Genomic DNA, 23,259 nt, shown 5'->3' with positions numbered 1-23,259 from the left:
ACCACCCTTCATTCGCTTAGGCAACTCCAACTCCAACTTGATAAATTTTTGTATGATTAATATTTCGCTTATGCCATCCTATACATATCAATCATATGAAAACTAACGGAATTAATAAAATGGTTGTGGAAATGTAGCTCGTTATTTATTCTCGTCTCTCTTCTCTCTCTTTATTAGTAGGGACATGCAGGCTCACTTCAACAAATCTAAAAACATGACATAACTTGTCAAAGTTTTAGTAGTGTAGTTTGATAAAACATTATAAAGCAATTAAGATATCCCTTTGGCTCACCAAGCCGCTGAATATATAGTTGGACAAACAAGAAACTTTCTGAAAATATAAGAGGTGGAAATTATTGTAATAATACAACTTTTTGCAAAACGAAGAAAGAAGTAGTACTGCAAGCACTACTGAAACAGAAAGGAAGAACTCTACGCTACCAAAAACTTGTTGGAGTCCACCAACTCAGTCCCCACTCTTTTGAATTTGCAGATTCTTCAGATTTCTGACCATCTAAGTAGAAGACACGGCTTGTACCAGTACCAAAACGATAGTCAAGACCAAACAAGCATTGCTCTACTCCTAACTCCACAAAATGGATGCAATTCACTTTCAACCCTTTAGAATTACTCGCTGCAGGAAAGGACAACGAGCAACCTCGGCTTGATACAAATAATATTTGGTTTCCCAAACTCTGTAACTTGATAAAGATTTCGTCATTCTCCGGATCAATCTTGTAAACTAAGAAATCAAGAGTCCTTGTTGTTCGACCACAATCAGTCACTTCTTGATTTTTAAACTGATGAATCAACAAGACTTCATTGCTGGCTGTTGATTCTACCAAATATGACTTGTCCTCGATGATGACATCCAAGTAGGCATTGGGACCCCACCCATGGGATGAATTTTTCCGTGATTCTTCTTTTTTGTCATAAACCAACTTCAGTTGCAGCTCATCACCATCTCCGAAGCGTAACATACGAGTTATAACACCTTCATTCTCAATCTCATTGTTTTTTACCAATACGTATAGCATGCCACAAGACGAGAACAATAGGCGTAAAGGAGAACCTTTTCTATCATCCAACATCGAGAAGATGCTCCAACTTTTTTCTCCCGGCCTGCACAAACCAATTTCCTTAGAAGAAAAAATCGCTGCCACCGTACATTCTGAGGTATTTGAACTGGATAGTGCAATTTCACGAAGAAATTGAGGAGGTTTTCCACCCCCAACATGATACGAATCAAATTCATCCTCTTCTTCAAGGTTGTGGAGAGATGGGATATTTCTCAAGGAAGGAAGTTCTTGCTTGTCTCCTGAAATAGGGTTTAGTAGAAATATGGATTTTCCCTCCACCATAATCAACCAACCTTTGGAGGAACTATGAAACCGCCCTCGAATTCGCTTAGGCAAATCTATCTTGATAACTTTACCCTCAGATGGGATGGAGAACTCTAAGTAGTCGGAACTACGTTGAGCGAGTACTAACCAGGGAAATGGTGGAGCAGTACTGCGGATGTCCCTTCGCATAGCAATCGAATTCCAGTACTTGCAGAGGATGCTTAAGCGAATCCGATCAAGTACGTCGAGGCGAGATATGATATTCTCCATTATATCCAAAGGTGGTTTCTGCCAGCATCCCTCTACAACTATAGCCATTCCAATCAATCCCAATCCAAAACAACTTAAAAACCCAATTCCAAAAATGAAATTTTCAAAAAAAGGTACAGATAAATTAAAGATGGAATTACCTTGAACCTCGTTGCCGTTCTTGGGGATGTCCTTGACCTTGAGGCTCTTATTCTTCTCCAGGCCCTGCTTGCCAATCTCCTTCTCCGCACCGGGAAGGTCGAAGTCCTTGTTCATCTCCTGCGGCGCCATTTTGAATTGGTTGATGTCGCTTCCCTTTCTCTCCTGCCTACGCACTAGCAAGGACCTTTTGGCTGGTTCTTGCATGTATTTAGCAGAACCCTATGTTTGTTTGGGCCGCTATTGACGCTAGACTTAACTTGGCTTCCAAGCAAATGAGTTTGACCTAGTTAGGATTCTTATTCAATGTGTCTTTCGATCCCATCCTGATTTCATGGAAAATCTTTATTCGACTCAATCCCCTTGAGAAAAACAAGGATCCAAAATTAGAGCGGCTTAGTGAAATTTTGGCCCAAATAAGTGGCGGAGGCAAATTGGGCTGAGTAGACGGGCTTTTCGGCTGAAAAATACAAAGGAAAGTATTTTAGATATTTGATTTAATTAGTAATTTGATGTGATTTCATTAAGGATTGATATGATTTGATTTGATCTAGGTTTCTTTGTCTTGTGGACAAACGATTGTTGTAGTGAAGCCATGACATTGATTTATAATCATCAACCTTTGGAAGATTTAAGAAACTACCCTTCATCTCGCTAGGCAACTCCAATTCCAACTTGATAAATTTTTATATGATTAATAGGGTGGTGCTATTCACATACCAATTTTTACCTCTCACACATCTCTCTCAATTTCAGGTCGTTAGATCAATTGAATGGAAGAAGATTAATGCATAAAAATTAAAAACGGTGTGAGAGGTAATACGAATCATATGAAAACTAAAAGAATTAATACAATGGTTGTGAAAATGTAACTCGTTATTTATTTCAGTCTCACTTCTCTCTCTTCATTGATAGTGACATGCAGACTCATTTGGACGAATAATAACAATCTTATGACATAACATGTCGTCATAGTACCTAAGTCTGGTAAAATATTATAAAGCAATAAAGATATCCTTTTGGATCACCAATCCACTGGAACATAAAAAAAATTAAGAACATCAGACTAACTATTGCAATTGTTGCAATAATATAACTCTTTGCAAATGAAGAAAAAAGTACTACTACTACCACTACATGCACTACTGAAACAGAAAGGAAGAACTGTAAGCTACCATAAACTTGCTGTACCAGTACCAAAAGGATGGTCAAGACCAAACAAGCTTTGCTTTACTTCTAACTCTACAAAATGAATACAATTCGTTTTCAACCCTTTGGAATTATCCGCAACTTACAACACCTCCACTCTCAATTTCATCGTTTTTGACCAATACGTATACCATGCCACATGACGAAAACAATAGGGATAAAGGAGACTCTTTTCTATCATCCAACATCGGAAAAATCATGGCTATATTTCTATATGAGGTACAAATTTTGGCTCACCAAGCCACTGGAACATCATAAAATTAGGAACTTGAGATTAACTAGTACAATTGTTGGAGTAATATAACTCTTTGCAAAACGAAGAAAGAAGAAGCACTGCATGCACTGAAACAGAAAGGAAGAACTCTAAGCTACCATAAACTTGTTGGACTCCACCAACTCAGTCCCCACATTTCTGAATTTGCAGAATTTTCAGATTTCCGACCATCTAAGTAGAAGACGCGGCTTGTACCGGTACCAGAACGATAGTCAAGGCCAAACAAGGTGTGCCCTACTCTTAACTCCACAAAATGAATGCAATTCACTTTCAACCCTTTGGAATTACTCGCTGGAAAGGACAACGAGCAACCTCGGCTTGATACAAATAATATTTGGTTTCCCAAACTCTGTAACTCGATAAAGCTTTTGTCATTCTCCGGATCAATCTTGTAAACTAAGAAATCAAGAGTCCTTGTTTTTCGACCGCAATCAGTCACTTCTTGATTTTTAAACTGATGAATCAACAAGACTTCATTGCTGGTTGTCGATTCTACCAAATATGACTTGTCCTCGATGATGATCCTCAAGAAGGCATTCAGACCCCTCCCTTGGAATGAATTTTTCCGTGATTTTTCTGTTTTGTCATAAACCAACTTCAGTTGCAGCTCATCACCATCTCCGAAGCGTAACATGCGAGTTAAAACACCTCCATTCTCAATCTCATTGTTTTTTACCAATACGTATAGCATGCCACAAGACGAAAACAACAGTTGTAAAGGAGAACCTTTTCTATCATCCAACATCGAGAAGATGCTCCAACTTTTTTCTCCCGGTCTGCACACACCAATTTCCTTAGAAGAAAAAATCGCTGCCACCGTACATTCTGAGGTATTTGAACCGGATAGTGCAATTTCATGAAGAAATTGAGCAGGTTTTCCACCGTACATTCTGTGGAGAGATGGGATATTTCTCAAGGAAGGAAGTTCTTGCTTGTCTCCTGAAATAGGGTTTAGTAGAAATATGGATTTTCCCTTCACCATAATCAACCAACCTTTGCAGGAACTATGAAACCGCCCTTGATTTCGCTTAGGCAAATCTATCTTGATAACTTTACCCTCAGATGGGATGGAGAACTCTAAGTAGTCGGAACTACGTTGAGCGAGTACTAACCAGGGAAATGGTGGAGCAGTACTGCGGATGTCCCTTCGCATAGCAATTGAACTCCAGTACTTGCAGAGGACGCTTAAGCGAACCCGATCAAGCAAGTCGAGGCGACGTACGATATTCTCCATGAAATCCAAAGGTGGTGTCTGCCAACATCCCTCCACAACTAACCATAGCCATTGCAATCAATCCCAATTCAAAAGCAACTTAAAAAACTAATTAAATGAAATTTTCAAAATTTCTGAACGTTAGTACGTATATAGTAAAGAGGGAATTACGTTGTGTTAGCAGTGAATTAGTAAACAAGACTAAAACATGAACTACAACCTAAAAAGAACTAACCAGAATTTGTGTATGAAAGAACCAAGAAGAAAAGCATACCTGTAGCAGTTCCAGAACTTGACGCCATGACACCAAGGTTTTCAGTGAACCTTCGCTTCTTCTTCTTCTTCTTCTCCAGGCCCTGCCTGCCAATTTCCTTCTCCTCGCCAGGAAGATCGAAGTCCTTGTTCATCTCCTGCGGCGCCATTTTGAATTGGTTGATGTCGCTTCCCCTTCTCTCCTTCTTCTCAAACATGTCTAGTTATCCAATTCAAAATCAAATTATACGAGTAAATTAAAGAGAGAGAGAGCCTACGCACTAGATGGCTGCTCAGTTCTTTAGTACTTGCTTTGAATGTAATTGTAATGGTAGAACCCTAGAAGCATGATAGACCTTAACTTGGCTTCCAAGCAATTGAGTTTGGTTAGGATTATTCTTATCCAAGCAAATTGGGCCGAGGAGACGGTGACACGCCCCGATCCCGATATTCTCGGGACATCGGGATGGTCACGTGCTGGCCGACACCCAAGGGTGACGAAAGCCATTTATTGAGTGTAATTGCTGAAAATAAAGGATAGATAAAACTTATAAATGTAAAAAAATAAGGAATATGCATTTAAGGAACGTGTTCAAAGCATACAACTAATTAGAACACTAAAGGAAATAATATGAAATTAGATGAACAAATAAATGGGTCCTACACCGAGAGGACTCGAAGATACTGAAGCGGAAGTGCCTGGATGCCGGGATTGTATGCCTCGATCCTAAATCCTGAAGGGGGTGCAAAACAAACATGAGTGGACCAATTTGATATAAATATAACAAAACAGTTATCAACGTACTAACCCCCAAGTTTATGAAAACAAATATATAATGATGAACATAGGTTTTCCGAAACCTAGCATGATGTGCAGTATCTCAAATCATAACTCATATATAATAATCACTAGTGAATTGTCCGATAACCCCCAGGCCCCATGCCGGCTCCCCGTCTCTGAGCAGACAGTCAGAGGAAAATACACTTCAGGCCCCATGCCGGCTCCCCGTCCCTGTGCTAAATAGCCAGAGGAAACACACTCCAGGCCCTATGCCAACACCAAACCGTCGCCCGGGACGGACCGGAATCTATCCCTACGTCCCGTAGCGGAAATGACCACTAGGTAAGTACAAAACCATTGAACATATATATTGAAAAACAACTTCATAGTATAAAGTCATCCATCATCTATACTATAAAGAGGTGTTCGAAACATGTTCTAAATATCATATCGTCATCCATCAGATATTCTATAAGAACACGGGTTATAGGAAAAATAGTAATAATTTAAAGTAACCTCAATAAGCATGTTATCTCACAAAACGTTTCATAAAACGTAATCATCAAATCATGCTTTTTATGTATGCATTTCTACTATAAAACATGCATTTTAGAAGGGGTCCACTCACAGTACTTAGCCGCCGAAGAGTCATGCAAACTAACGAACAAGAAAACGTCACCAATATTGCCCCTAAGCACATAAAGGGTCCAATTAATAAAACTATATAATAGCAATTGAATTTGGGAAAACGGACGTTGGGAACGGATCCAGAACGTCGAATTACTCTAAGAAGGGTTTGAATTAAATAAAATAGGGAATTTGGAATTGGATGGGTTTAGGGTTTTAAAGGATTTGGGTTATAAAGGGTTTAGGGTGAAAATGGGTGGTTTGGGCCTAAGCCCAAACACACACACAACACACACACACACACTCACACACTACACAACCCTAAAACACACACACACACACGGGCTGCACAAGGCAAGCCCTCATAACACACACACACACAAAGGCCCAAAGGCCTCACAACCAAGAGGGTTGGGCTCGGCAAGGAAGGCCCAAAGGCCTTGGGTTTTGGTGGGTCGCCGGATCCAATGGGAGAGAAGGCCGGAAATTCGGCCGGAAAACCATCCCACTTTAAACGGCCATAACTTTAACAATACTTAACGAAATCGAGCGAGACAAAAACGAAAGTTATAGCCCTTGAAGAGACGAAGAGAATGGTACCTCACACGACGTCTAACTCGCCGTGGTTTGACCGGAAAACGCCTCGAAAGCCGTCGGACTCGCCGGAAACTGGGTAAGATTCAAATGAGTATAACTTCTTCAATACTCAACTAAATTGGGTGAAACAAAAAGGAAAGTTGTAGTACTTGACGAGACGAAGAGATTGATACCTTGTACGCCGGCCAACTCGCCGTAGTTTGGCCGAAAATTGCCTCGAAAGGGGCGATGCTCGCCGGAGCTTACTCCGTGTCGTCGAACTCGCAGGGCAGGGTCCGGGGTTTGTTGCGAGCCTCTCTTCGATGGTGACTCAGTCCTAGTGAGTCCAGGGGAAGAGAGAGAGCCGAGAGACAGACAGAAGAAGGAAGAAAAGAAAACAGAAAAGAAGAAGAAGAAAGAAGGGAGTTCACGAATCACGGGGGAGGGACAGAGAGAGAAGGAAGAGTGACGGGAATGGGGGACACAAAAACAGAAGGTGGCCCCTTGGGCACACCAATTAAGAATTAAAAACCATTTTTAAATAAAATAGGGGTGAGATGTTACAGACGGGCTTTCTCAAACCCTTTCTTAGAAGAGATTTCACGGTTTAATAGATAATTTACCTATCCTCTCTAATCTCTCTCTTTATTTGTCAGGGATCAATAACATGTGACATTTATGGAGCCAATGACATTATGGTTGAAGGATACGGAGGAAAACGCATTTGCATGAATCTTAACAATCTTACAATATAACATGAATAGCATAACTAAATGTGTGTTTCTTTTTTGTAAAATCGATATTGAGGATGGAGGAATCAAATTCAGAACTTCAAGTGCATGTGTACGATTTAAATACGAAAAGAAGACAGAACTTATGCACAGAAGGAAGAAACGCCATGCGAAATCAGCAACCAAATATGCGTATACGATTTCATATGGGAAAGAATAAGTAAAATACAAAGTTATATCAAAAATCGAAATTACCACACAGCCTCTCCTCTTCCTCTCAAACAAAACCCTAAACTAGCATTTCGTAAGAACTGTTGCGACGACGACTCTGTTTTCTTCAAAACTGAAACTTGCCTGCCTTAGCAAATGTAATGTCGTATGGACGAGTTTGGTCACTACATTACTCGTGGCAAAGGCAAACTCGGTCTCAACTTTTGATGGAGTTTTTGAATTTACCTCACAAGAGAATGTCATAAAGGTACTTCAACTCCACGTAAATGCCTATCACGGCTGCTAATATCCATAAATCCTGTACCAGAATTTCTTCTCTTAATTCTATAACTTTTACCTCTTTTACCTTTCCCTTTACGACCTGAAAACAGCACCCACGCAATCGTCAAGAAGCCCAAGCCACAGAATGCCCATAGAGCAATAACCAAGAACCTCACAGAACTAAACATCCCATCAGTCAATGTAGGTTCTGGAATCTCCTCGGAATGATCTGTTTGGACACGGTTGCTTCCTAGGCCAAAACTTCCTTCCAACTTACCAAGTTTCCTTGATACTACAACTTGTTCTGCTGCATCTGAGTTTGGATCGGGACAGTTCCTTCTCTTGTGATGAAGGTGTAACGCTTCATTTAGTGTCCTTATGCATTCTAGGCTAAGTAGATCTGTCGGCAGTTTGTTCTTGTCGGTCTGGTCGAGTGTTGAAGGGTCGGGTGGGTCTGGAAACTGGGCCCAGCACTTGTTAACCACATCAACATTCCTCCAGTTTGCTTTATCAAAGCTCCAGTTTCCAATCTTGAATTCCAAACCGTAGTGGAATACTCTGTATTTGATGCCTGGTGCAGGAGCATACCCCGGGTATATCAGTATCTCGCTGCTTATTTGATGCCGTAGTTTCAACTGCACGGAAAAACAGAGGGAAATAGAATCATTATCACATAACAGCACTGAAACACTTTCATAAATAATGTTGATGATGCTCAGGGTAAATACTGAAGCACTTTTTTACACAGCAGAACAATTTACCTCTGCTGCCCCGAATGAGTAACCATACATCTCACTGATCCAACCAGATGCATATATATCTCCAGTGATATTTGTGGCATAATGAGCTGTGTCTGCCCGGACTTCCTCGGTTTTGTGCAACCACAGTAGAGCAAACTTTCTAAGATCATCTATATGCATGATGATAACACCCCCAACCTTGTCACAGGCTTCAGGATGTCGAGTATGGAGTTTTGCAAGCTCATTGTCACAGCCGATAAGATAGCTACCATATACAGATTAGGAAAAATTAGTCCTCATATGGATTATACAACTAGAAACTAGAAATCTGGACCCCTAATTACATTCTGGGTCCTGAGATACCAACCATAAAATGATAAGTAAGAATGAACAGTCAGATTGCTTACCCATAGGGAGTCGAAACTGGTCGGCCACGTGCTGCTTTGAATTCCCATGGGGTAATTGGACCCCTCAAGATCATATCAGCATCAAGAATCACTATGTATTCTGCATCCGTATTTGCATGATTGAGCCAATGAAGGACTGCAGCTGGTTTGTTAATTGCAGGATACCTGGTAGATAGACCAAAAGAATGATCTTTGGTTCTTAAAGATAGGGAGATAGGATGTCGATGCTGAAATTAACATTAAACCACCACCAAGAATAAACTATAAGATGGAAAGAAAACACTTGAAGAAAAAGATTTACCAATCACCCGTTAATGGATGTCGGCTCATGGAAGGAACATAATGGGTGGGAGCCAGATCATGCCCAGCATATTGCTTCAAGTCTTCATCCGTACAGCTGAGTAATCGTGTGATATTTCCAGGCTGGCCACTCAGGTGAAAACTGTGGACAAGTCCTACAGTCTGCCAATCAAAGTAAGGGGTGCATTCTGTAGAAAAAAGGGTGTGGATTTTTGGATATGGCTTTCCAGGTTCATTGACAACCTCCTGCTGCACTTCCTGTACAACATGTACTGGCTCCTCGAATCGTAAAGTAGCAGCAGTCAGCTGTTTTGGCCGAGTCAGTTCGGCAAAAGTTTTGCTTTTCAGAAAGCTCGTGTATTTTGTCCACTTTGGCTTTGGGCAACCATTTGCTGCATGTTGTAGTAAAAGACCCTGATTTAAAGTGTTAATGCACTCTAAATTCAACATAAGAGCCCGCCTTTTATTTTTATCAGGTTCCATCATATTTACCTGGATACAGAAAGAATAAATTCAAGACCTTGAACATGATCTTCCCTGTACAGAATTTTGACGTTTCGAAGAAAAAAATATTTAAATACAGGTTCATAACAAAACCCAAATGAGCATTCCATTCAGTATTTCCAAGTATGCCCTATCCAAGCAATTGCGTTTTAGCAGTGGGATAATTTATGCAGACATACACCATAAAGTAAAAGTACAGGTATTTACCACAACAAAAAAATGTACAGGCTTCTCTTAAATAAGAAAAGTTCTCACATACCTCTTTTGGATATGGAGGCTCAGGAAAGAGTCGGCCACAGTCATAAACAATAGCGTCCTCGTGGTGATCTAATTTTCTAAAAGACCAATTCCCTACGCTAAATGACAAGCCGTAGTGAAGAAGAATAGGCACAACACCCTCTTGTGGAGTATAGCCTGGGTAGATCATCAAGTTATTATTTATTTTGTGCTGAAGACCTACCTGAAAAGGGAAATAAGGAAACCAATACCAATTAACAAGAAAACGCGCACACACCGAAAGAAGACGCTCAAATGTAAAGGATTGAAAGTTTGTAAAACATCCAACATTATAGTTTACTAAAGGATATACTAATTTAAGGGAGAAAAATGAAAATAAGCTTACCTCTGCTGCACCAAAAGAATATCCATACATCTCACTGATCCATCCTTTCCCATAGATGTCACCAGTTATATTAGTTGACCAGTGAGCTCTATCTTCCCGCACTTCTTCTGTTTTCGAAAGCCACACGGGTGCCAATGCTCGAAGATCATCTATATGCATGGCCAAAAGCCCACCAACTTTATCGCAGAGTTCAGGGTGCTTTGTGTGCAGTCGAGCGAGAAGATTATCGCATCCAACCAAGTACCTGAAGGAGAAATTCATTATACGAATATATGCTGATAGCCACAGTCCCTACAAATGCAAAATGTATTTACTGTTCATAAACCCATCAAAAGAAAAGATCCATAAAGTTATTATTTCAAATGCCAGAAAAGAAATCTCTGCATTTTATGAAATTGACAAGATCTTGTTCTTCTCCTATGAGTGATTGACCAATAACATAGAATATCCCTCACTTCGACCACCAAATGGTGTCACCGTGTCAGGTACAAACTGCAACTCTACTTAACTAGCCTCTCATTCCAAACTAACATAGGTTGCCTACATAAACGTACTCAAGGTACGACCGATCATGGGGAATTCAAATGGCATTCACAATGTTCTTGTCTGATACAATGTGTTCTCAGCTAAAATCTAGTATAATATACATGAAAGGAAAAAAGGCGTAGCAGTAATATACCCATAATATGCTGCAACAGGCTTGCCTTTCTCAGCACCAAGTTCCCAAGGAACAATCGGCCCGCGGATAATCATGTCAGCATCCAGAATCACAACCCAATCAACATTCTCAGCCTCCTTACTGTGCTTAAGCCAGTGCACAACTCCAGCTGGTTTGTTAATTGCAGGGTACCTGAAAAATTAGCATCTTAATTAAAATTTAATCAAAATATTTTCTGCATTAATGAAAACAAAGTCCTTCCATTTAAACCAAACCCATCATATTAAATGAACAATTAAGGGGAGTATTCAATTGAGAATGTGAGAGATTTTAATGGATTTATAAATCCATGGATTTTTATGGAGTTTAATTGATTTGTAGAGATTCCATATAAAATTTTGATTCAATTCCCTCGAAATCTCATGGGAAGAGGTGAGATTTGTTGATACTTAAAATACACTATGAAATCTCTCCAATTCCCTCTAATTCCTCAACTTTCTCAAATTCTTTAAAATCAATTTCTAATTGAATACACCTGGAATGTTATAAACTTCTTTAAAATCTTAATTGAATACAACTGGATTTCTAAGGATTTTAATAAACTATTTTAAAATTCTAATTGAATACACCTAGAATTTCAGAGAATCCTTAAAATCCTGATTGAATACCCCTAGATTCATTAAAAGAATTAAAATCTCAATTGAATACACCCCTAAATCCAACCCAGAATTCAAAATCCAAAACTTTATATCAAACTAAGAAACAAAATCCTTTTTTTTTTTTTTTTTTGAGCTCACCAGTCGCCAGTTTTTGGGTGCCTGCTCATGGAAGGAACCTCAAAAGTGGGAGCCAAATGCATCCCTTTGTACTTCTTCTTCTCGTAGTCGGTGCAGCTGAGGAGCCGGGTAATCGGGCCAGGTTGCCGGGCTTTCCGGTAGCTGTGCATCAACCCGACAGTCTGCCAGTCGAAGTAGTTCTGGCACTCCACCGAGAACAGCGTGTGGACCCTCCTTGCCGCCGTTCCCGGAGCCTCCCGACCCGCCTCCGACACCCAACTGCCATCAATGCACAGACCCACCAACGCCGCCGCCACCAAGACCAAGAATCCGGCCATTGCAGCTCAATTGGAGGTCCGATTTCAAAAGGGTACGAGGCCAGAGATCTGAACTTTCATGGACCGATAGATCATGCAGTCGGAAGTCAAAATCGGAGCTTTGGCGTTGTTCATGTACACTCTCCGGGAACACGTAACTGACAGATTTGGTGCGACATGGGATTTTAATAATCATTGAATTAATTGGAAATATTATTCAACCAAATTATTGGTTTTGGTTAGTACGTGATTGATTAATTTAACTTTTAATTAATAGTACGAAATTTCTTGCGTCTTTTGACACAGATTATGACATAACGTAGCTTTCAACTTCATTTTTTGGATGTTAAGTGCATTTTTATGGATAATGCGTGACACTCACTAGTCACTAGGATGATACTAAAATGCTTGCTACATGTGCTGTCATATTCATTATACTTATTAAGAAAATTTTGGGCTTCAATTATCCACATTTTCTTTAAATAATGGGCATGCGTCAACTATGCGGATTTTTTTTAGTGTTATCTCGTCTTTGTGCCAATGCTAGGTTGTATCGATCAAGACACTTGAATTTTAACTAGCACCGTTTGCATTGGATCATCCTACTTCATGCACAAGCAGAATACCTCCCCTGCTTTCCTGATACGAACTAAAGGTACTGTAGAACAAATCTACCTACCCGCTTGAAGATCCAGCAAGAACGAAGTGAATAGAATAGTTCGGTTGCCTTGGAGACTAGGGTTATGAACTTTACACCTTCATTTGTGAATCAAATCAAATGATTGATGACATGTATAATAATATTTTTCTTAATTAATAATACTTATTTCTCTTTCTAATTGGAAAAATAAATCAAGTGGTAATACAACAAAGAGTAGATTATTAAAAGAAAAAAAGGACGAATTGTTTCTTCCCGTTATAAATAGATAAAAGTTAGAGATGTAACTTTTAAGAATAGGAGCGAAGCAGGTGCAAAATATCACTATAACTTTAGTAGCTATAACACAAAAAGGATGGCAGATAAAGAGATGGAGGGATATTGATATTATTTCTCTTGCTTTCATTCGTAGTGCATTTAATAACAGATGAAGTGCTTATTTATAGAATGACTTCCGTAACTACAATCATTGAAATATAATAATGATACTTTTGAAAGTATCAAACACTATTACTCACTATTACTAAGTATCTACAACTTTGAGGGGGCATTCATTATTGATCCACTAATTTTATAACACTTCCTTACTATTCAAACCTGCATGAATGTGCAAAAACTTTATTAGTTTTCGCCAGTACAGTAGATTGTCATATGTAGAGTTCATTTAATTATTATTCCTTAAAAAAGAATTCAATATTGTTACTGAGTTGGACCTTGTTGACAACGACATTTATTAAGCTTGAAAAGGCCCAAATCAGACCTTGAGTAAGCTGCTCTACTACGTGGCAAATTTTGATTGAAAAGGCCCACATTGTATTTCTGAAAAAACAAAAATCCAACCATTTTGACAAGGGTAACTGGCCATTTTCCTGACACAATGAAAAATTTATTCAGCCACAGGTCATCTCTGAAAGTTGCAGAAGGGGGAGAGAGAGCAGGGAGGTGTGGAATGCTACAGCAGCTTAGCGTAAAGAGAAAGAGAGAAGAAGTGGTGTAAAATGAAATGGTTTGGCTTTTGGTTTCGGCTAAAAACCAAACCGGTTGGAACCGAAACTACCCCTAGTTTGGTATTCAATTCTCTCAAGAGCAATGGAGCAAAAGCCTGAATCATTTTCTTGTAGGTGGATCGCGCCTGAACCCATACTTGTTAACGTTTTGACATGGGAGTATGCTATTCACATACATTTTTTTACTTCATGCACACCTTCTTAATTTGCAATCGTCGGATCGACTGAACTAAAGAATATCAAAGAACAAAAATTAACATGAGGTGTGTGAGAAGTATAAAGGGATGTGTGGATAGCACACCCCTTTGACCTAATCTCTCATTAGCCTGAACTTGTTACTTCCCAAATGATGCAAGTAATCCCACAAATAGATTCTCGTGTTATGCAAGTCATCGAAAACAATCCTGAAACATTCACCCAACCATTCCACAGTCACGGTCACATAACACTTCCGATATACAATTTGCAACCGTCGTTAAATTCAGAGCTTAAAAGTACCATACCCTATAGTTTCCTACAGGTTCCGGAGATATGATTTCGACGTGACACCGCCCTGATATCACCTGCATCAATTGACAGATGAGTGGAAACACAAGATTAGATCTTTCGAACTCACACCAGCTAAGTTATGATATCAACATGTTGGCGCAGAGAAAATTCTGAATAACATGTTGAAGGTAGTTTAAGAGCGCGCAAGATAGTGAAAACGTATTCAATTGATGACGAATGGTCAGTAAACCATATGGAGCTCCCACAAACGAAAAGGAATAACTTAGGTGGAACACGTTTAGGGTAATGCTATAGAGATCAATTATTTAGATCAAATTTTGTAAATCATATAATTTGCTGGTTGATAATTGGATTATTAAATGTTGATTAACGTACTTATTTCTAATTCGTGGCACATTGTATGATTTACAAATTTGATCTATCCAGCATAGCTCATGCATTTATCGTCATCGTGGCATGCCAAACCGCTAATGAAAGGCTATGTAGTGAGAATCTTACACGATCTTGTATTAGTGACTTGAGACTATGAACGTTGTCTGGCCTTTTCTCTTTGACCTGGCCTAACGGGCTTATTGGGCTTTGATCATTTGTAGGCCTTTTGGTACATCCATGAGGATTTGTTTTTTTGGAACTTTAACGAAAAACTTCTGGTATTATTCACTTTAACGAAAAACCACATTTTTTACACTAAAAAGTCAATTATTGTACTATTCATTTTACCATTTATTTTATCCTTATCGTTCAAACTCAAAATTTTCAAGTCATTTTCATTAGTTTTTTTTCCCCCCTTTTCTTTCTACAAGCCACGAAATACAATTGGGCGGTAGGATTCGAACTCAGGAGCTCGGAATCTCAAGTTTATTATAAGGATTGGGGGAGAGAAAACTAAAAATAAAAATATGCATTCTCTTTTAGGCATATGCATTTTTATGGATATTGCGTGACACTTACTAGGATGATACTAAAATGTTTGCTACATGTGCTATCATATTCATTATACTTATTAAGAAAATTTTGGGGTTCGATTATCCACATTTTCGTTAAATAATGGGCATGCCTCATCTATACATATTTTTTCTAGTGTTTAGTCTCGTTTACGTGCCAATGCCAGGTTGGATCGATCAAGACATTTGAATTTTAATTAGTACTGTTTGCATTGGATCAGCCTACTTCATGCACGAGCAGAATACCTCTCCTGCTTTCCCCAGCAAGAACAAAGTGAACAAAATAGCTTGGTTGCCTTGGAGACTAGAGTTATGATCTTTACACCTTCATTTGTAAATCAAATTAGATGATTGGTGACACGTAAAATAGTATTTTTCTTAATGAATAATACTTATTTCTCTTTCTAATTGGAAAAATAAATCAAATGGCAATACAACGGAGAGCAGATAATTAAAAGATAAAAAGGACGAATTGTTTCTTCCTTACTATGCCAAAACTTTATTACTTTTCGCCAGTACAGTAGATTGTCATATGTAGAGTTCATTTAATTATTATTCCTTAAAAAAGAATTCAATATTGTTACTGAGTTGGACCTTGTTGAAAATGACATTTGTTAAGCTTGAAAAGGCCCAAATCGGACCTTAAGTAAGCTGCTCTACTAATTGAAATGGCCTACATTGTATTTCTAAAAAAATTAAAAAAATTCCTACCACTTTGACAAGTGTAAGGGGTCATTTTCCTAACACAATGAAAAATTTCTTCATCCATAGGCCATCTTTGAAAGTTGCAGAAGAGAGAGAGAGAGAGAGAGAGAGAGAGAGCGGGGAGGTGTGGAATGCTACAACAGCTTAGCATTAAGAGAAAGAGGAGAAGAAGTGGTGTAAAATGAAATGGTTAGGTTTTTGGTTTCGGCAAAAACCAAACCGATGGGAATCGAAACTACCTCTAGTTTGGTATTCAATTCTCTCAAGAGCAATGAAGCAAAAGCCAGAATCATTCTTGTAGGTGGATCGCATCTAAACCCATACTTGTTAAGCATTTTGACATAGGAGTATGCTATTTACATACATTTTTTTATTTCATGCACACCCTCTTAATTTGCAGTCGTCGAATCGACTGAACTAAAGAATATTAAAGAACAAAAATTAACAAGAGGTGTGTGAGAAGTATAAAGGGATGTGTGGATAGCACATCCCTTTGACATAATCTCTCATTAGCTGAACTTGTTACTTCCCAAATGATGCAAGTAATCACACAAATAGATTCCCGTGTTATGCAAGTCATCGAAACACAATCATGAAACATCCACCCATCTATTCCACAGTCACGGTCGCATAACACTTCCGATATACAATTTGCAACCGTCGTTAAATTCAGAGCTTAAAAGTACCATACCATATAGTTTCCTACAGATTCCGAAGATATGATATCGGCGTGACGCCGCCCTGATATCACCTGCATCAATTGATAGATGAGTGGAAACACAAGATTAGATCTTTTGAACTCACACCAGCTAAGTTATGATATCAACATGTTGGCGCAGAGAAAATTCTGAATAACATGTCAAAGATAGTTTGAGAGCTAGCAAGATAGTGAAAACGTATTCAATTGATGACGAATGGTCAGTAAACCATATGGACCTCCCACAAACGAAAAGGAATAACTTAGGTGGAATGCATTTAGGGTAATGCTAGAGAGATCAATTATTTAGACCAAATTTTGTAAATCATATAACTTGGTGGTTGATGATTGGATTATTAAGTGTTGATTAACGTACTTATTTTCTGTTCGTGGCACATCATGTAGTTTACAATTTTGATCTACCTATCATTGCTCACGCATTTATCGTCATTGTGGCATGCCAAACCGAAAGGCTATGTAGTGAGAGTCTTACATGATCTTGTATTAGTGACTTGAGACTATGAACGTTGTCTGGGCCTTTCTCTCTGACCTGGCCTAACAGGTTTATTGGGCTCTGATCATTTGTAGGCCTTTTGGTTTATCCATGAGGATTTATTTTTTGGGAACTTTAACGAAAAGCTCTCGGTACTGTTTACTTTAATGAAAAACCACATTTTTACACTAAAAAGTAAATCATGATACTATTCATTTTACCATTTATTTTGTCATTATCGTTAAAACTCAAAGTTTCAAGCCATTTTCATTAGTTTTTTTTTCCCCCTTTTCTTTCTACAAGCCACGGAATACAATAGGGCGGTAGGATTCGAACTCAGGAGCCCGGAATCTCGAGTTTATTATAAGGATTGGGGGAGAGAAAACTAAAAATAAAAATATGCATTCTCTTTTAGGCATATGCACTCCAAATTTAGTACTCATTATTGAATTTTGAGTATATGCATTCCATATTGAATATTCATTATCGAACCCTGTGACATCAACTATGAGCTATGCGTTACGATTCTTTTTTTGTACTCATTAGTGCGTATTTTAAAAAGGTGTTAGAATCAGTAGCCTGTAACTTTCGTTTGGGTCAAGGTATCATACAAAGTGGAAAATTATAAAGAAGAAAAACAAAAAGGAATCGTAGAAGTGCCAAACATCTAGTTACAAACTTAGTTTTCAATTGTTACTCTAATTCTTTTAAAATATAAATAGCTACTTAAGTATGAAAATAAGAACCACTTGGCTAGAAAAATAGAAACAAAACAAAACAAACCTAGGCCAAAAACAAGTATAAATAAACTGATCAGCCAACCAGACCAACATTTTAGACTAAATTTGTGAATTATGTGATGTGTCAATAAGAAGTAAGTGCGTTAATTAACATTTAAGTAATAATTCAATCATCAACAACCACGTTGTATAACTTACGAAACTTGATCTACATTGTTTGTTTTCCTAACATTACCCTTATACCAATATATTAGGTTCCATACACCAATATATCTATGGTCTGGTTTTGCTTATATACTTATTAAATACAATATTAGGTTCCATACACCAATATTTATTTATTTATTTTGTCAATTTGGTTGTCTTTATATTGAGAATTGAAGATGATGATGCTAGTGACTTAATAAAATACAATACCTTTGCCGGTTGGGCTCAGATCGTTTGTAGGCATTTTGGTCTATCCATGAGGATTTTTTTTTCCCTTTTCTTTCTACAAGCCACGGAATACAATTGGATGGTAGGATTCGAACTCAGGAGCTCGGAATCTCGAGTTTATTGTAAGGATTGAGGGAGAGAAAACTGAAAATAAAAATATGCATTCTCTTTTAGGTATATGCATTCCAAATTTTGAACTTTGAGCATAGGCATTCCATACTGAATATCCATTATCGAGTCCTGTGACATCAACTTTAAGCTATGCGTTACGATTCATTTTTTATACTCATTAGTGTGTATATTAAAAAGGTGTTAAAATCAGTAGCCTGTAACTTTCAATTGAGTCAAGGTATAAAACAAAGTGGAAAATTATAAAGAAGAAAAACAAAGAGGAATCGTAGAAGTGCCAAACATCTAGTTACAAACTTAGTTTTCCAATTGTTACTCTATTCTTTTAAAATATAAATAGCTATTTAAGTGTAAAAATTGGAACCACCTGGCTAGAAACAAAGAAACAAAACAAAACAAACCTAGGCCAAACCAAGTATAAAGAAACTGATCAGCCAGCATCCTCGAGACCAATATTTTAGACTAAATTTGTAAATTATGTGATATGTTAATAAGAAGTAAGTGTGTTAATCAACACTTAAGTAATAAATCAATCATCAATAACCACGTTGTATGATTTACGAAACTTGATCTACATTGTTGGTCTTCCTAGCATTACCCTTATACCAATATATTAGGTCCCATACACCAATATATCTATGGTTTGGTTTTGCTTATATATGTCATATCCTAGCGTGAGCCCCCACCACATCCCGAGCTCGACTCCACCATAACACGATATTGTCCGCTTTTGGCCCCGACCACGCCCTCATGGTTTTGTTTCTGGGAACTCAGACGAGAACTTGGATTGCTCTCGCGCGAACTCGCTTAATTTCGGAATTCCGATGAAACCCGAAGCCAGTGAGCTCCCAAAATGCCTCGTGCTAGGTAGAGATGAGAATATACATATAAAGCTTAGAGAATCTACTCCTCTGAACGATGTGGGATGTTACAATATACTTATTAAATTTTGGTGCAAAGAAATATTTATTTATTTATTTTGTCAATTTGGTTGTATTTATATTCAGAATTGAAGATGATGATGCTAGTGACTTAATAAAATATAATACCTTTGTCAGCCTTTTGGCTAAGATTTGATGAAATATATGTGTGGAATCATGACACGAACGACAAACATACGTGGACCATCTTATGATCGAATCAAAGAACCCTAACAACCAACTTATTAAATGCTAATCTATGACTTTTATACGATTGAAAGCGTTTTTAGATAAAACGTTTTGGGTTTTAAAAGAATTTTAAGTGTTTTTTCAGGATTTATTTGCATTTTTAATAAAGATTAGTTTCAAAAAATTTACCAAAAACACTTTCAGCTATTTTCAAAATACTTTCAAACGAACTCTTATACTAAGTAATAGGGTCAGCTGATGAACTAATGCCAACCGGTATTCTATCCAACTTCCTTAATTTATTATACTAATTAAAAATACAGATTAGTATACATTAATTTGCATTGAACATACACTGAATTATAATATATGCATCCTGTCCTGTATTTTTCCAGGACGAATATTACTGAATAGCGTCGGCAGTGGCTTCAGATGATTCTCCTTTTTTGTTGGGAGGAGACCATAAGATTCCACGTCGACTCATTGCGCACTTTGCTCGCACAATGCACACACGTAATTAAGTGATGGAGAACACATGACCGAGTGAATTGAAGATGAAATGGACCGAAGGAAGACAAAAAGACATAAGGGGAAGTTAGAGATTTAGAGTTCGAGCATTTGGGCGCATAATGCTTTTCGAAAAGAGCACGGCATCCCAGTTTAAACTCACTGCTTTATTGTGAAATATAATGGATTGAATCCATCCGAAGTCATTTAGGCTTCGAAAACCGCATTTTAAAGTTTGTAACAAAAAATGGACTTTCCGTTTTATGTCCGATTTACTTCTTTCACATTCCTTAAAACTCCCATGAACTTTCCAAGGGTCGAGTTAAGTCTATTTAAGCCCTATGACTGCTATTGTAATCATCATTATTCAAGACGTATTCAAATAAACCTTTTGGTTTTTTCCCAAAATCTGGTGGATTCTAGAACATTGTTCTACAAGGCTTACTTTGGTATGATTCTATGCTCGTACTGCGTCACTAAGTAAAAAAATAACACGCATCAAAGTCTTATATATGAAATGAAGTTGTTATTGCCCTTTAAAAAAGTTACTTTGTACTCCTTTATTATTTATATTTTAAATATTTGAAGTGTATAATGATTTTTTCGAGTGTTAATAACAACTTTCACTTTCTATATATACACTATAAGAGCTTGAGAGCTACTGCACTTAATCCTCGGTGCTTAATTAGCACGACCTAAACAATAAGCAATTGCATGGTTAATTTTTCCCACATATTACTCCTCCTTCCGTCATTAAAAAAAAAAAAACAGACATAGACGTAGTAAAGTTGGCTAAGACGGCAGCACCCAGGTACAAACCCTCTACATGTAGTTTAGATTACAATATCGGTCGAAATTACAAATGATAAACACATGAAATTAACATAGTCTTGAGCACAAGACAATTAGAAATTTCATATTTGATTAATGCAATACTCTCAATCAAAATCATCATATCATCTGATTTAACTGTTGCAACAATTTTGTAGCTTGAGTGATGGGAAATAATGTTCATCAATGGCGGTTTTGATCAAAAGAAAAAAAGGTCTTGCTCGAGATTATTGAAACCATCCCATGACAGCATGGAATCGACTGTGTCAACCCAATGTTGCCGACAATTTTCCTGCATGGATTCCGCTATTGAAATCGAAGCGTTGTTAGAATCTTCGATCGAAAACGAAGAAGTACTATACGAATTAGACATGCTGCTGGTGTTGGTAATTCCTTGGTTCAACATCAATGTTCCCAAATCCAAGCTTCCACAAAAAACTTCATAATTTTTCAAGATATCGTTCGTGTCATCCAACGGGGCTAACTGAACCTCATTCTGCAATTTCTCATCTGATTCTGGAAACCCTTCATTTCCATAACTATCCTGCAGTATCTTAGCCTCCAAGCCATTGCTTGGTGACTCGTGTAGTCCTTCTTCCGACGATGAAGAAGTAATGTTTGAGTGTAGAGTAATTGTCTCTTTATTTTCTTCAGTGCTTTCTTTTTCCTCAATTGGTTTGTGGGTCAAAGCGTCTACGCCAAGGTGCTTTAACCTCTTCTTGATTCTGGTATTCCAGTGGTTCTTGATTTCGTTATCAGTCCGACCAGGAAAATGTGAAGCAATCTTAGACCACCTGCACACAAAAATATTAAAAACACCCTCTCTATCAGTTAGTACACATGCCATGACATTAATATCAAGATTTCAGAGACCAACGGCTCACTACTAATCACACTTATTTCAGAGAAGGAAATGGAAGATTAAAAGTAGGCAAATTGTGTACCTGTTACCAAGACATGAATGGAGTTGAATCATTTCATTCTCTTCAGCTTCAGTAAAAGCACCTCGCTTAAGGTCTGGTCTTAGATAATTGATCCATCTTAACCTACAGCTTTTACCACATCTCAGCAACCCTAGATCACCATACAAAATTATCTGATGAGGATCGAGACGGAGCAAGGGATGAAGGGAATGGAAATCTACAAGATCATGATCGAAATGCAAATTAAATAGTGGTATATATATACCTGCAAGTTTAGGTACCATTCTCCAGCAATGGATGCCATTGTTGAGAATAAAATTCATGAGCTTGTGATCTTCCTCGATAGTCCATGGTCCTCGTTTCAGTCCGACCTTGTCACAACAAGGTTGTCTTCCCATTGTCGCAAACTAAATTTCTCTAGTACCGGTGAGATTCCTCAAAACAAAAAAAAAACCAAACAAAACTCAGCCGAGCAGCAAAAGTGAGAAAGCCTGAATTCCTAAGTGGACAATAAAGTGGGAGGGCTAGCTTAAAAAGGGAGCCTTATAATCCAAGCAAAGATGCCTTGCCAGTTCATTCAGTCATTAAAAAATCAGAACGTTGTTGTTTGAGAGGGGAGATAAATGATTGAATTGGAAAAAAGCATTTCAGTCTAACTAGATATAAAAATGGCACCACCCCAAAATTAAACAAAGTCCTATTTGTGAGAAAATTAAAGAGGAAAAAAAACAGACGTGGGTCACCTTCATTGAATTCAAATGATTATTTTTTTAATTTTAACAACCTAAGTCTCTCTCTCTCTCTCTCATTGGCTTTAATCGTGAAGCAAACAAAAAAAAAAGAATTTTAACGAAAAGCATCCGGTACTGTTCACTTTAACGAAAAACCACATTTTTTCACTAAAAATTCAATCCTGGTACTATTCACTTTACCCTTTATTTTGTCCTTATCATTAGAACTCAAAGTTTTCAAGCCATTTTCATTAGTTTTCCTAAAAAAATAATGAGATTGAAAGTTTCCTTATTGCTTGAATGCTGGCCACTTTTGTCGTTGGAGGCAACTCTTTTGTTTATACGAAATCTAGAGAGAGAAAGAGGGAGGGGAGAGAGAGAGACAGATGCTTCACCATTGAATCAAAGTATAAAACTTCCCAACATGAATCAATTAAAGTTGGCTACATGACATGACATGGTTAAGTTCTGATCAGTCAAATATCTATTAATTTAACAAAAAAAAGTACCGAAGTGAAAAAAGAACAAAGAGTCTCTTCTTCGAATCCCTCATCTCATATTTAGAAGATACGATTCTAGCTCACATTATTAACATTTCCACTTCCCTTTT

General features: G+C 37.8%; 3 protein-coding genes across 6 annotated transcripts; all 3 read right to left on the bottom strand.

Annotated features, from left to right (window-relative positions):
• Positions 1 to 311: 311 nt before the first annotated feature.
• Positions 312 to 7,270, bottom strand: LOC126611442 (F-box protein At5g25290-like). 4 transcript variants are annotated; one of them, XM_050279734.1, is made up of 6 exons: positions 6,878 to 7,127; positions 6,708 to 6,776; positions 6,109 to 6,170; positions 5,364 to 5,433; positions 4,722 to 4,919; positions 3,115 to 4,506 (listed from the first exon to the last, which is right to left on the bottom strand). In XM_050279734.1, exons 3-6 carry the CDS (start codon positions 6,130 to 6,132, stop codon positions 3,329 to 3,331), a joined length of 1,470 nt encoding a protein of 489 aa, XP_050135691.1. In that variant the 5' UTR covers positions 6,133 to 6,170; positions 6,708 to 6,776; positions 6,878 to 7,127; the 3' UTR covers positions 3,115 to 3,328. The 4 variants fall into 4 exon arrangements, with proteins under 4 accessions (XP_050135694.1, XP_050135693.1, XP_050135692.1 ...); XM_050279737.1 differs by lacking the exons at positions 5,364 to 5,433; positions 6,109 to 6,170; positions 6,708 to 6,776; positions 6,878 to 7,127 and adding exons at positions 312 to 1,176; positions 5,056 to 5,128; positions 7,254 to 7,270 and having other exon boundaries at positions 4,065 to 4,506; XM_050279736.1 differs by lacking the exons at positions 5,364 to 5,433; positions 6,109 to 6,170; positions 6,708 to 6,776; positions 6,878 to 7,127 and adding an exon at positions 312 to 1,176 and having other exon boundaries at positions 4,065 to 4,506; positions 4,722 to 5,354.
• A 319-nt stretch (positions 7,271 to 7,589) lies between these two features.
• LOC126611441 (peptidyl serine alpha-galactosyltransferase-like) lies at positions 7,590 to 12,420 on the bottom strand. Its single transcript, XM_050279733.1, has 8 exons — positions 11,935 to 12,420; positions 11,159 to 11,329; positions 10,480 to 10,723; positions 10,117 to 10,317; positions 9,355 to 9,845; positions 9,054 to 9,218; positions 8,668 to 8,911; positions 7,590 to 8,541 (listed from the first exon to the last, which is right to left on the bottom strand). The coding sequence occupies exons 1-8, from the start codon at positions 12,249 to 12,251 to the stop codon at positions 7,885 to 7,887; spliced, it is 2,490 nt and encodes an 829-aa protein (XP_050135690.1). The 5' UTR covers positions 12,252 to 12,420; the 3' UTR covers positions 7,590 to 7,884.
• Positions 12,421 to 20,952: 8,532 nt separating this feature from the next.
• Positions 20,953 to 22,577, bottom strand: LOC126611499 (myb-related protein 315-like). The gene is made up of 3 exons (XM_050279795.1): positions 22,184 to 22,577; positions 21,940 to 22,069; positions 20,953 to 21,789 (listed from the first exon to the last, which is right to left on the bottom strand). The coding sequence occupies exons 1-3, from the start codon at positions 22,314 to 22,316 to the stop codon at positions 21,195 to 21,197; spliced, it is 858 nt and encodes a 285-aa protein (XP_050135752.1). The 5' UTR covers positions 22,317 to 22,577; the 3' UTR covers positions 20,953 to 21,194.
• Between the last annotated feature and the right edge of the window lie 682 nt (positions 22,578 to 23,259).

This window comes from Malus sylvestris, chromosome 17 (assembly GCF_916048215.2).
Source record: "Malus sylvestris chromosome 17, drMalSylv7.2, whole genome shotgun sequence".
In the NCBI taxonomy this organism is placed as follows: domain Eukaryota; kingdom Viridiplantae; phylum Streptophyta; class Magnoliopsida; order Rosales; family Rosaceae; genus Malus; species Malus sylvestris.
The sequence above is the reverse complement of the archived record's forward strand: the minus strand, read 5'-3'. Positions and strand labels throughout refer to the sequence as shown.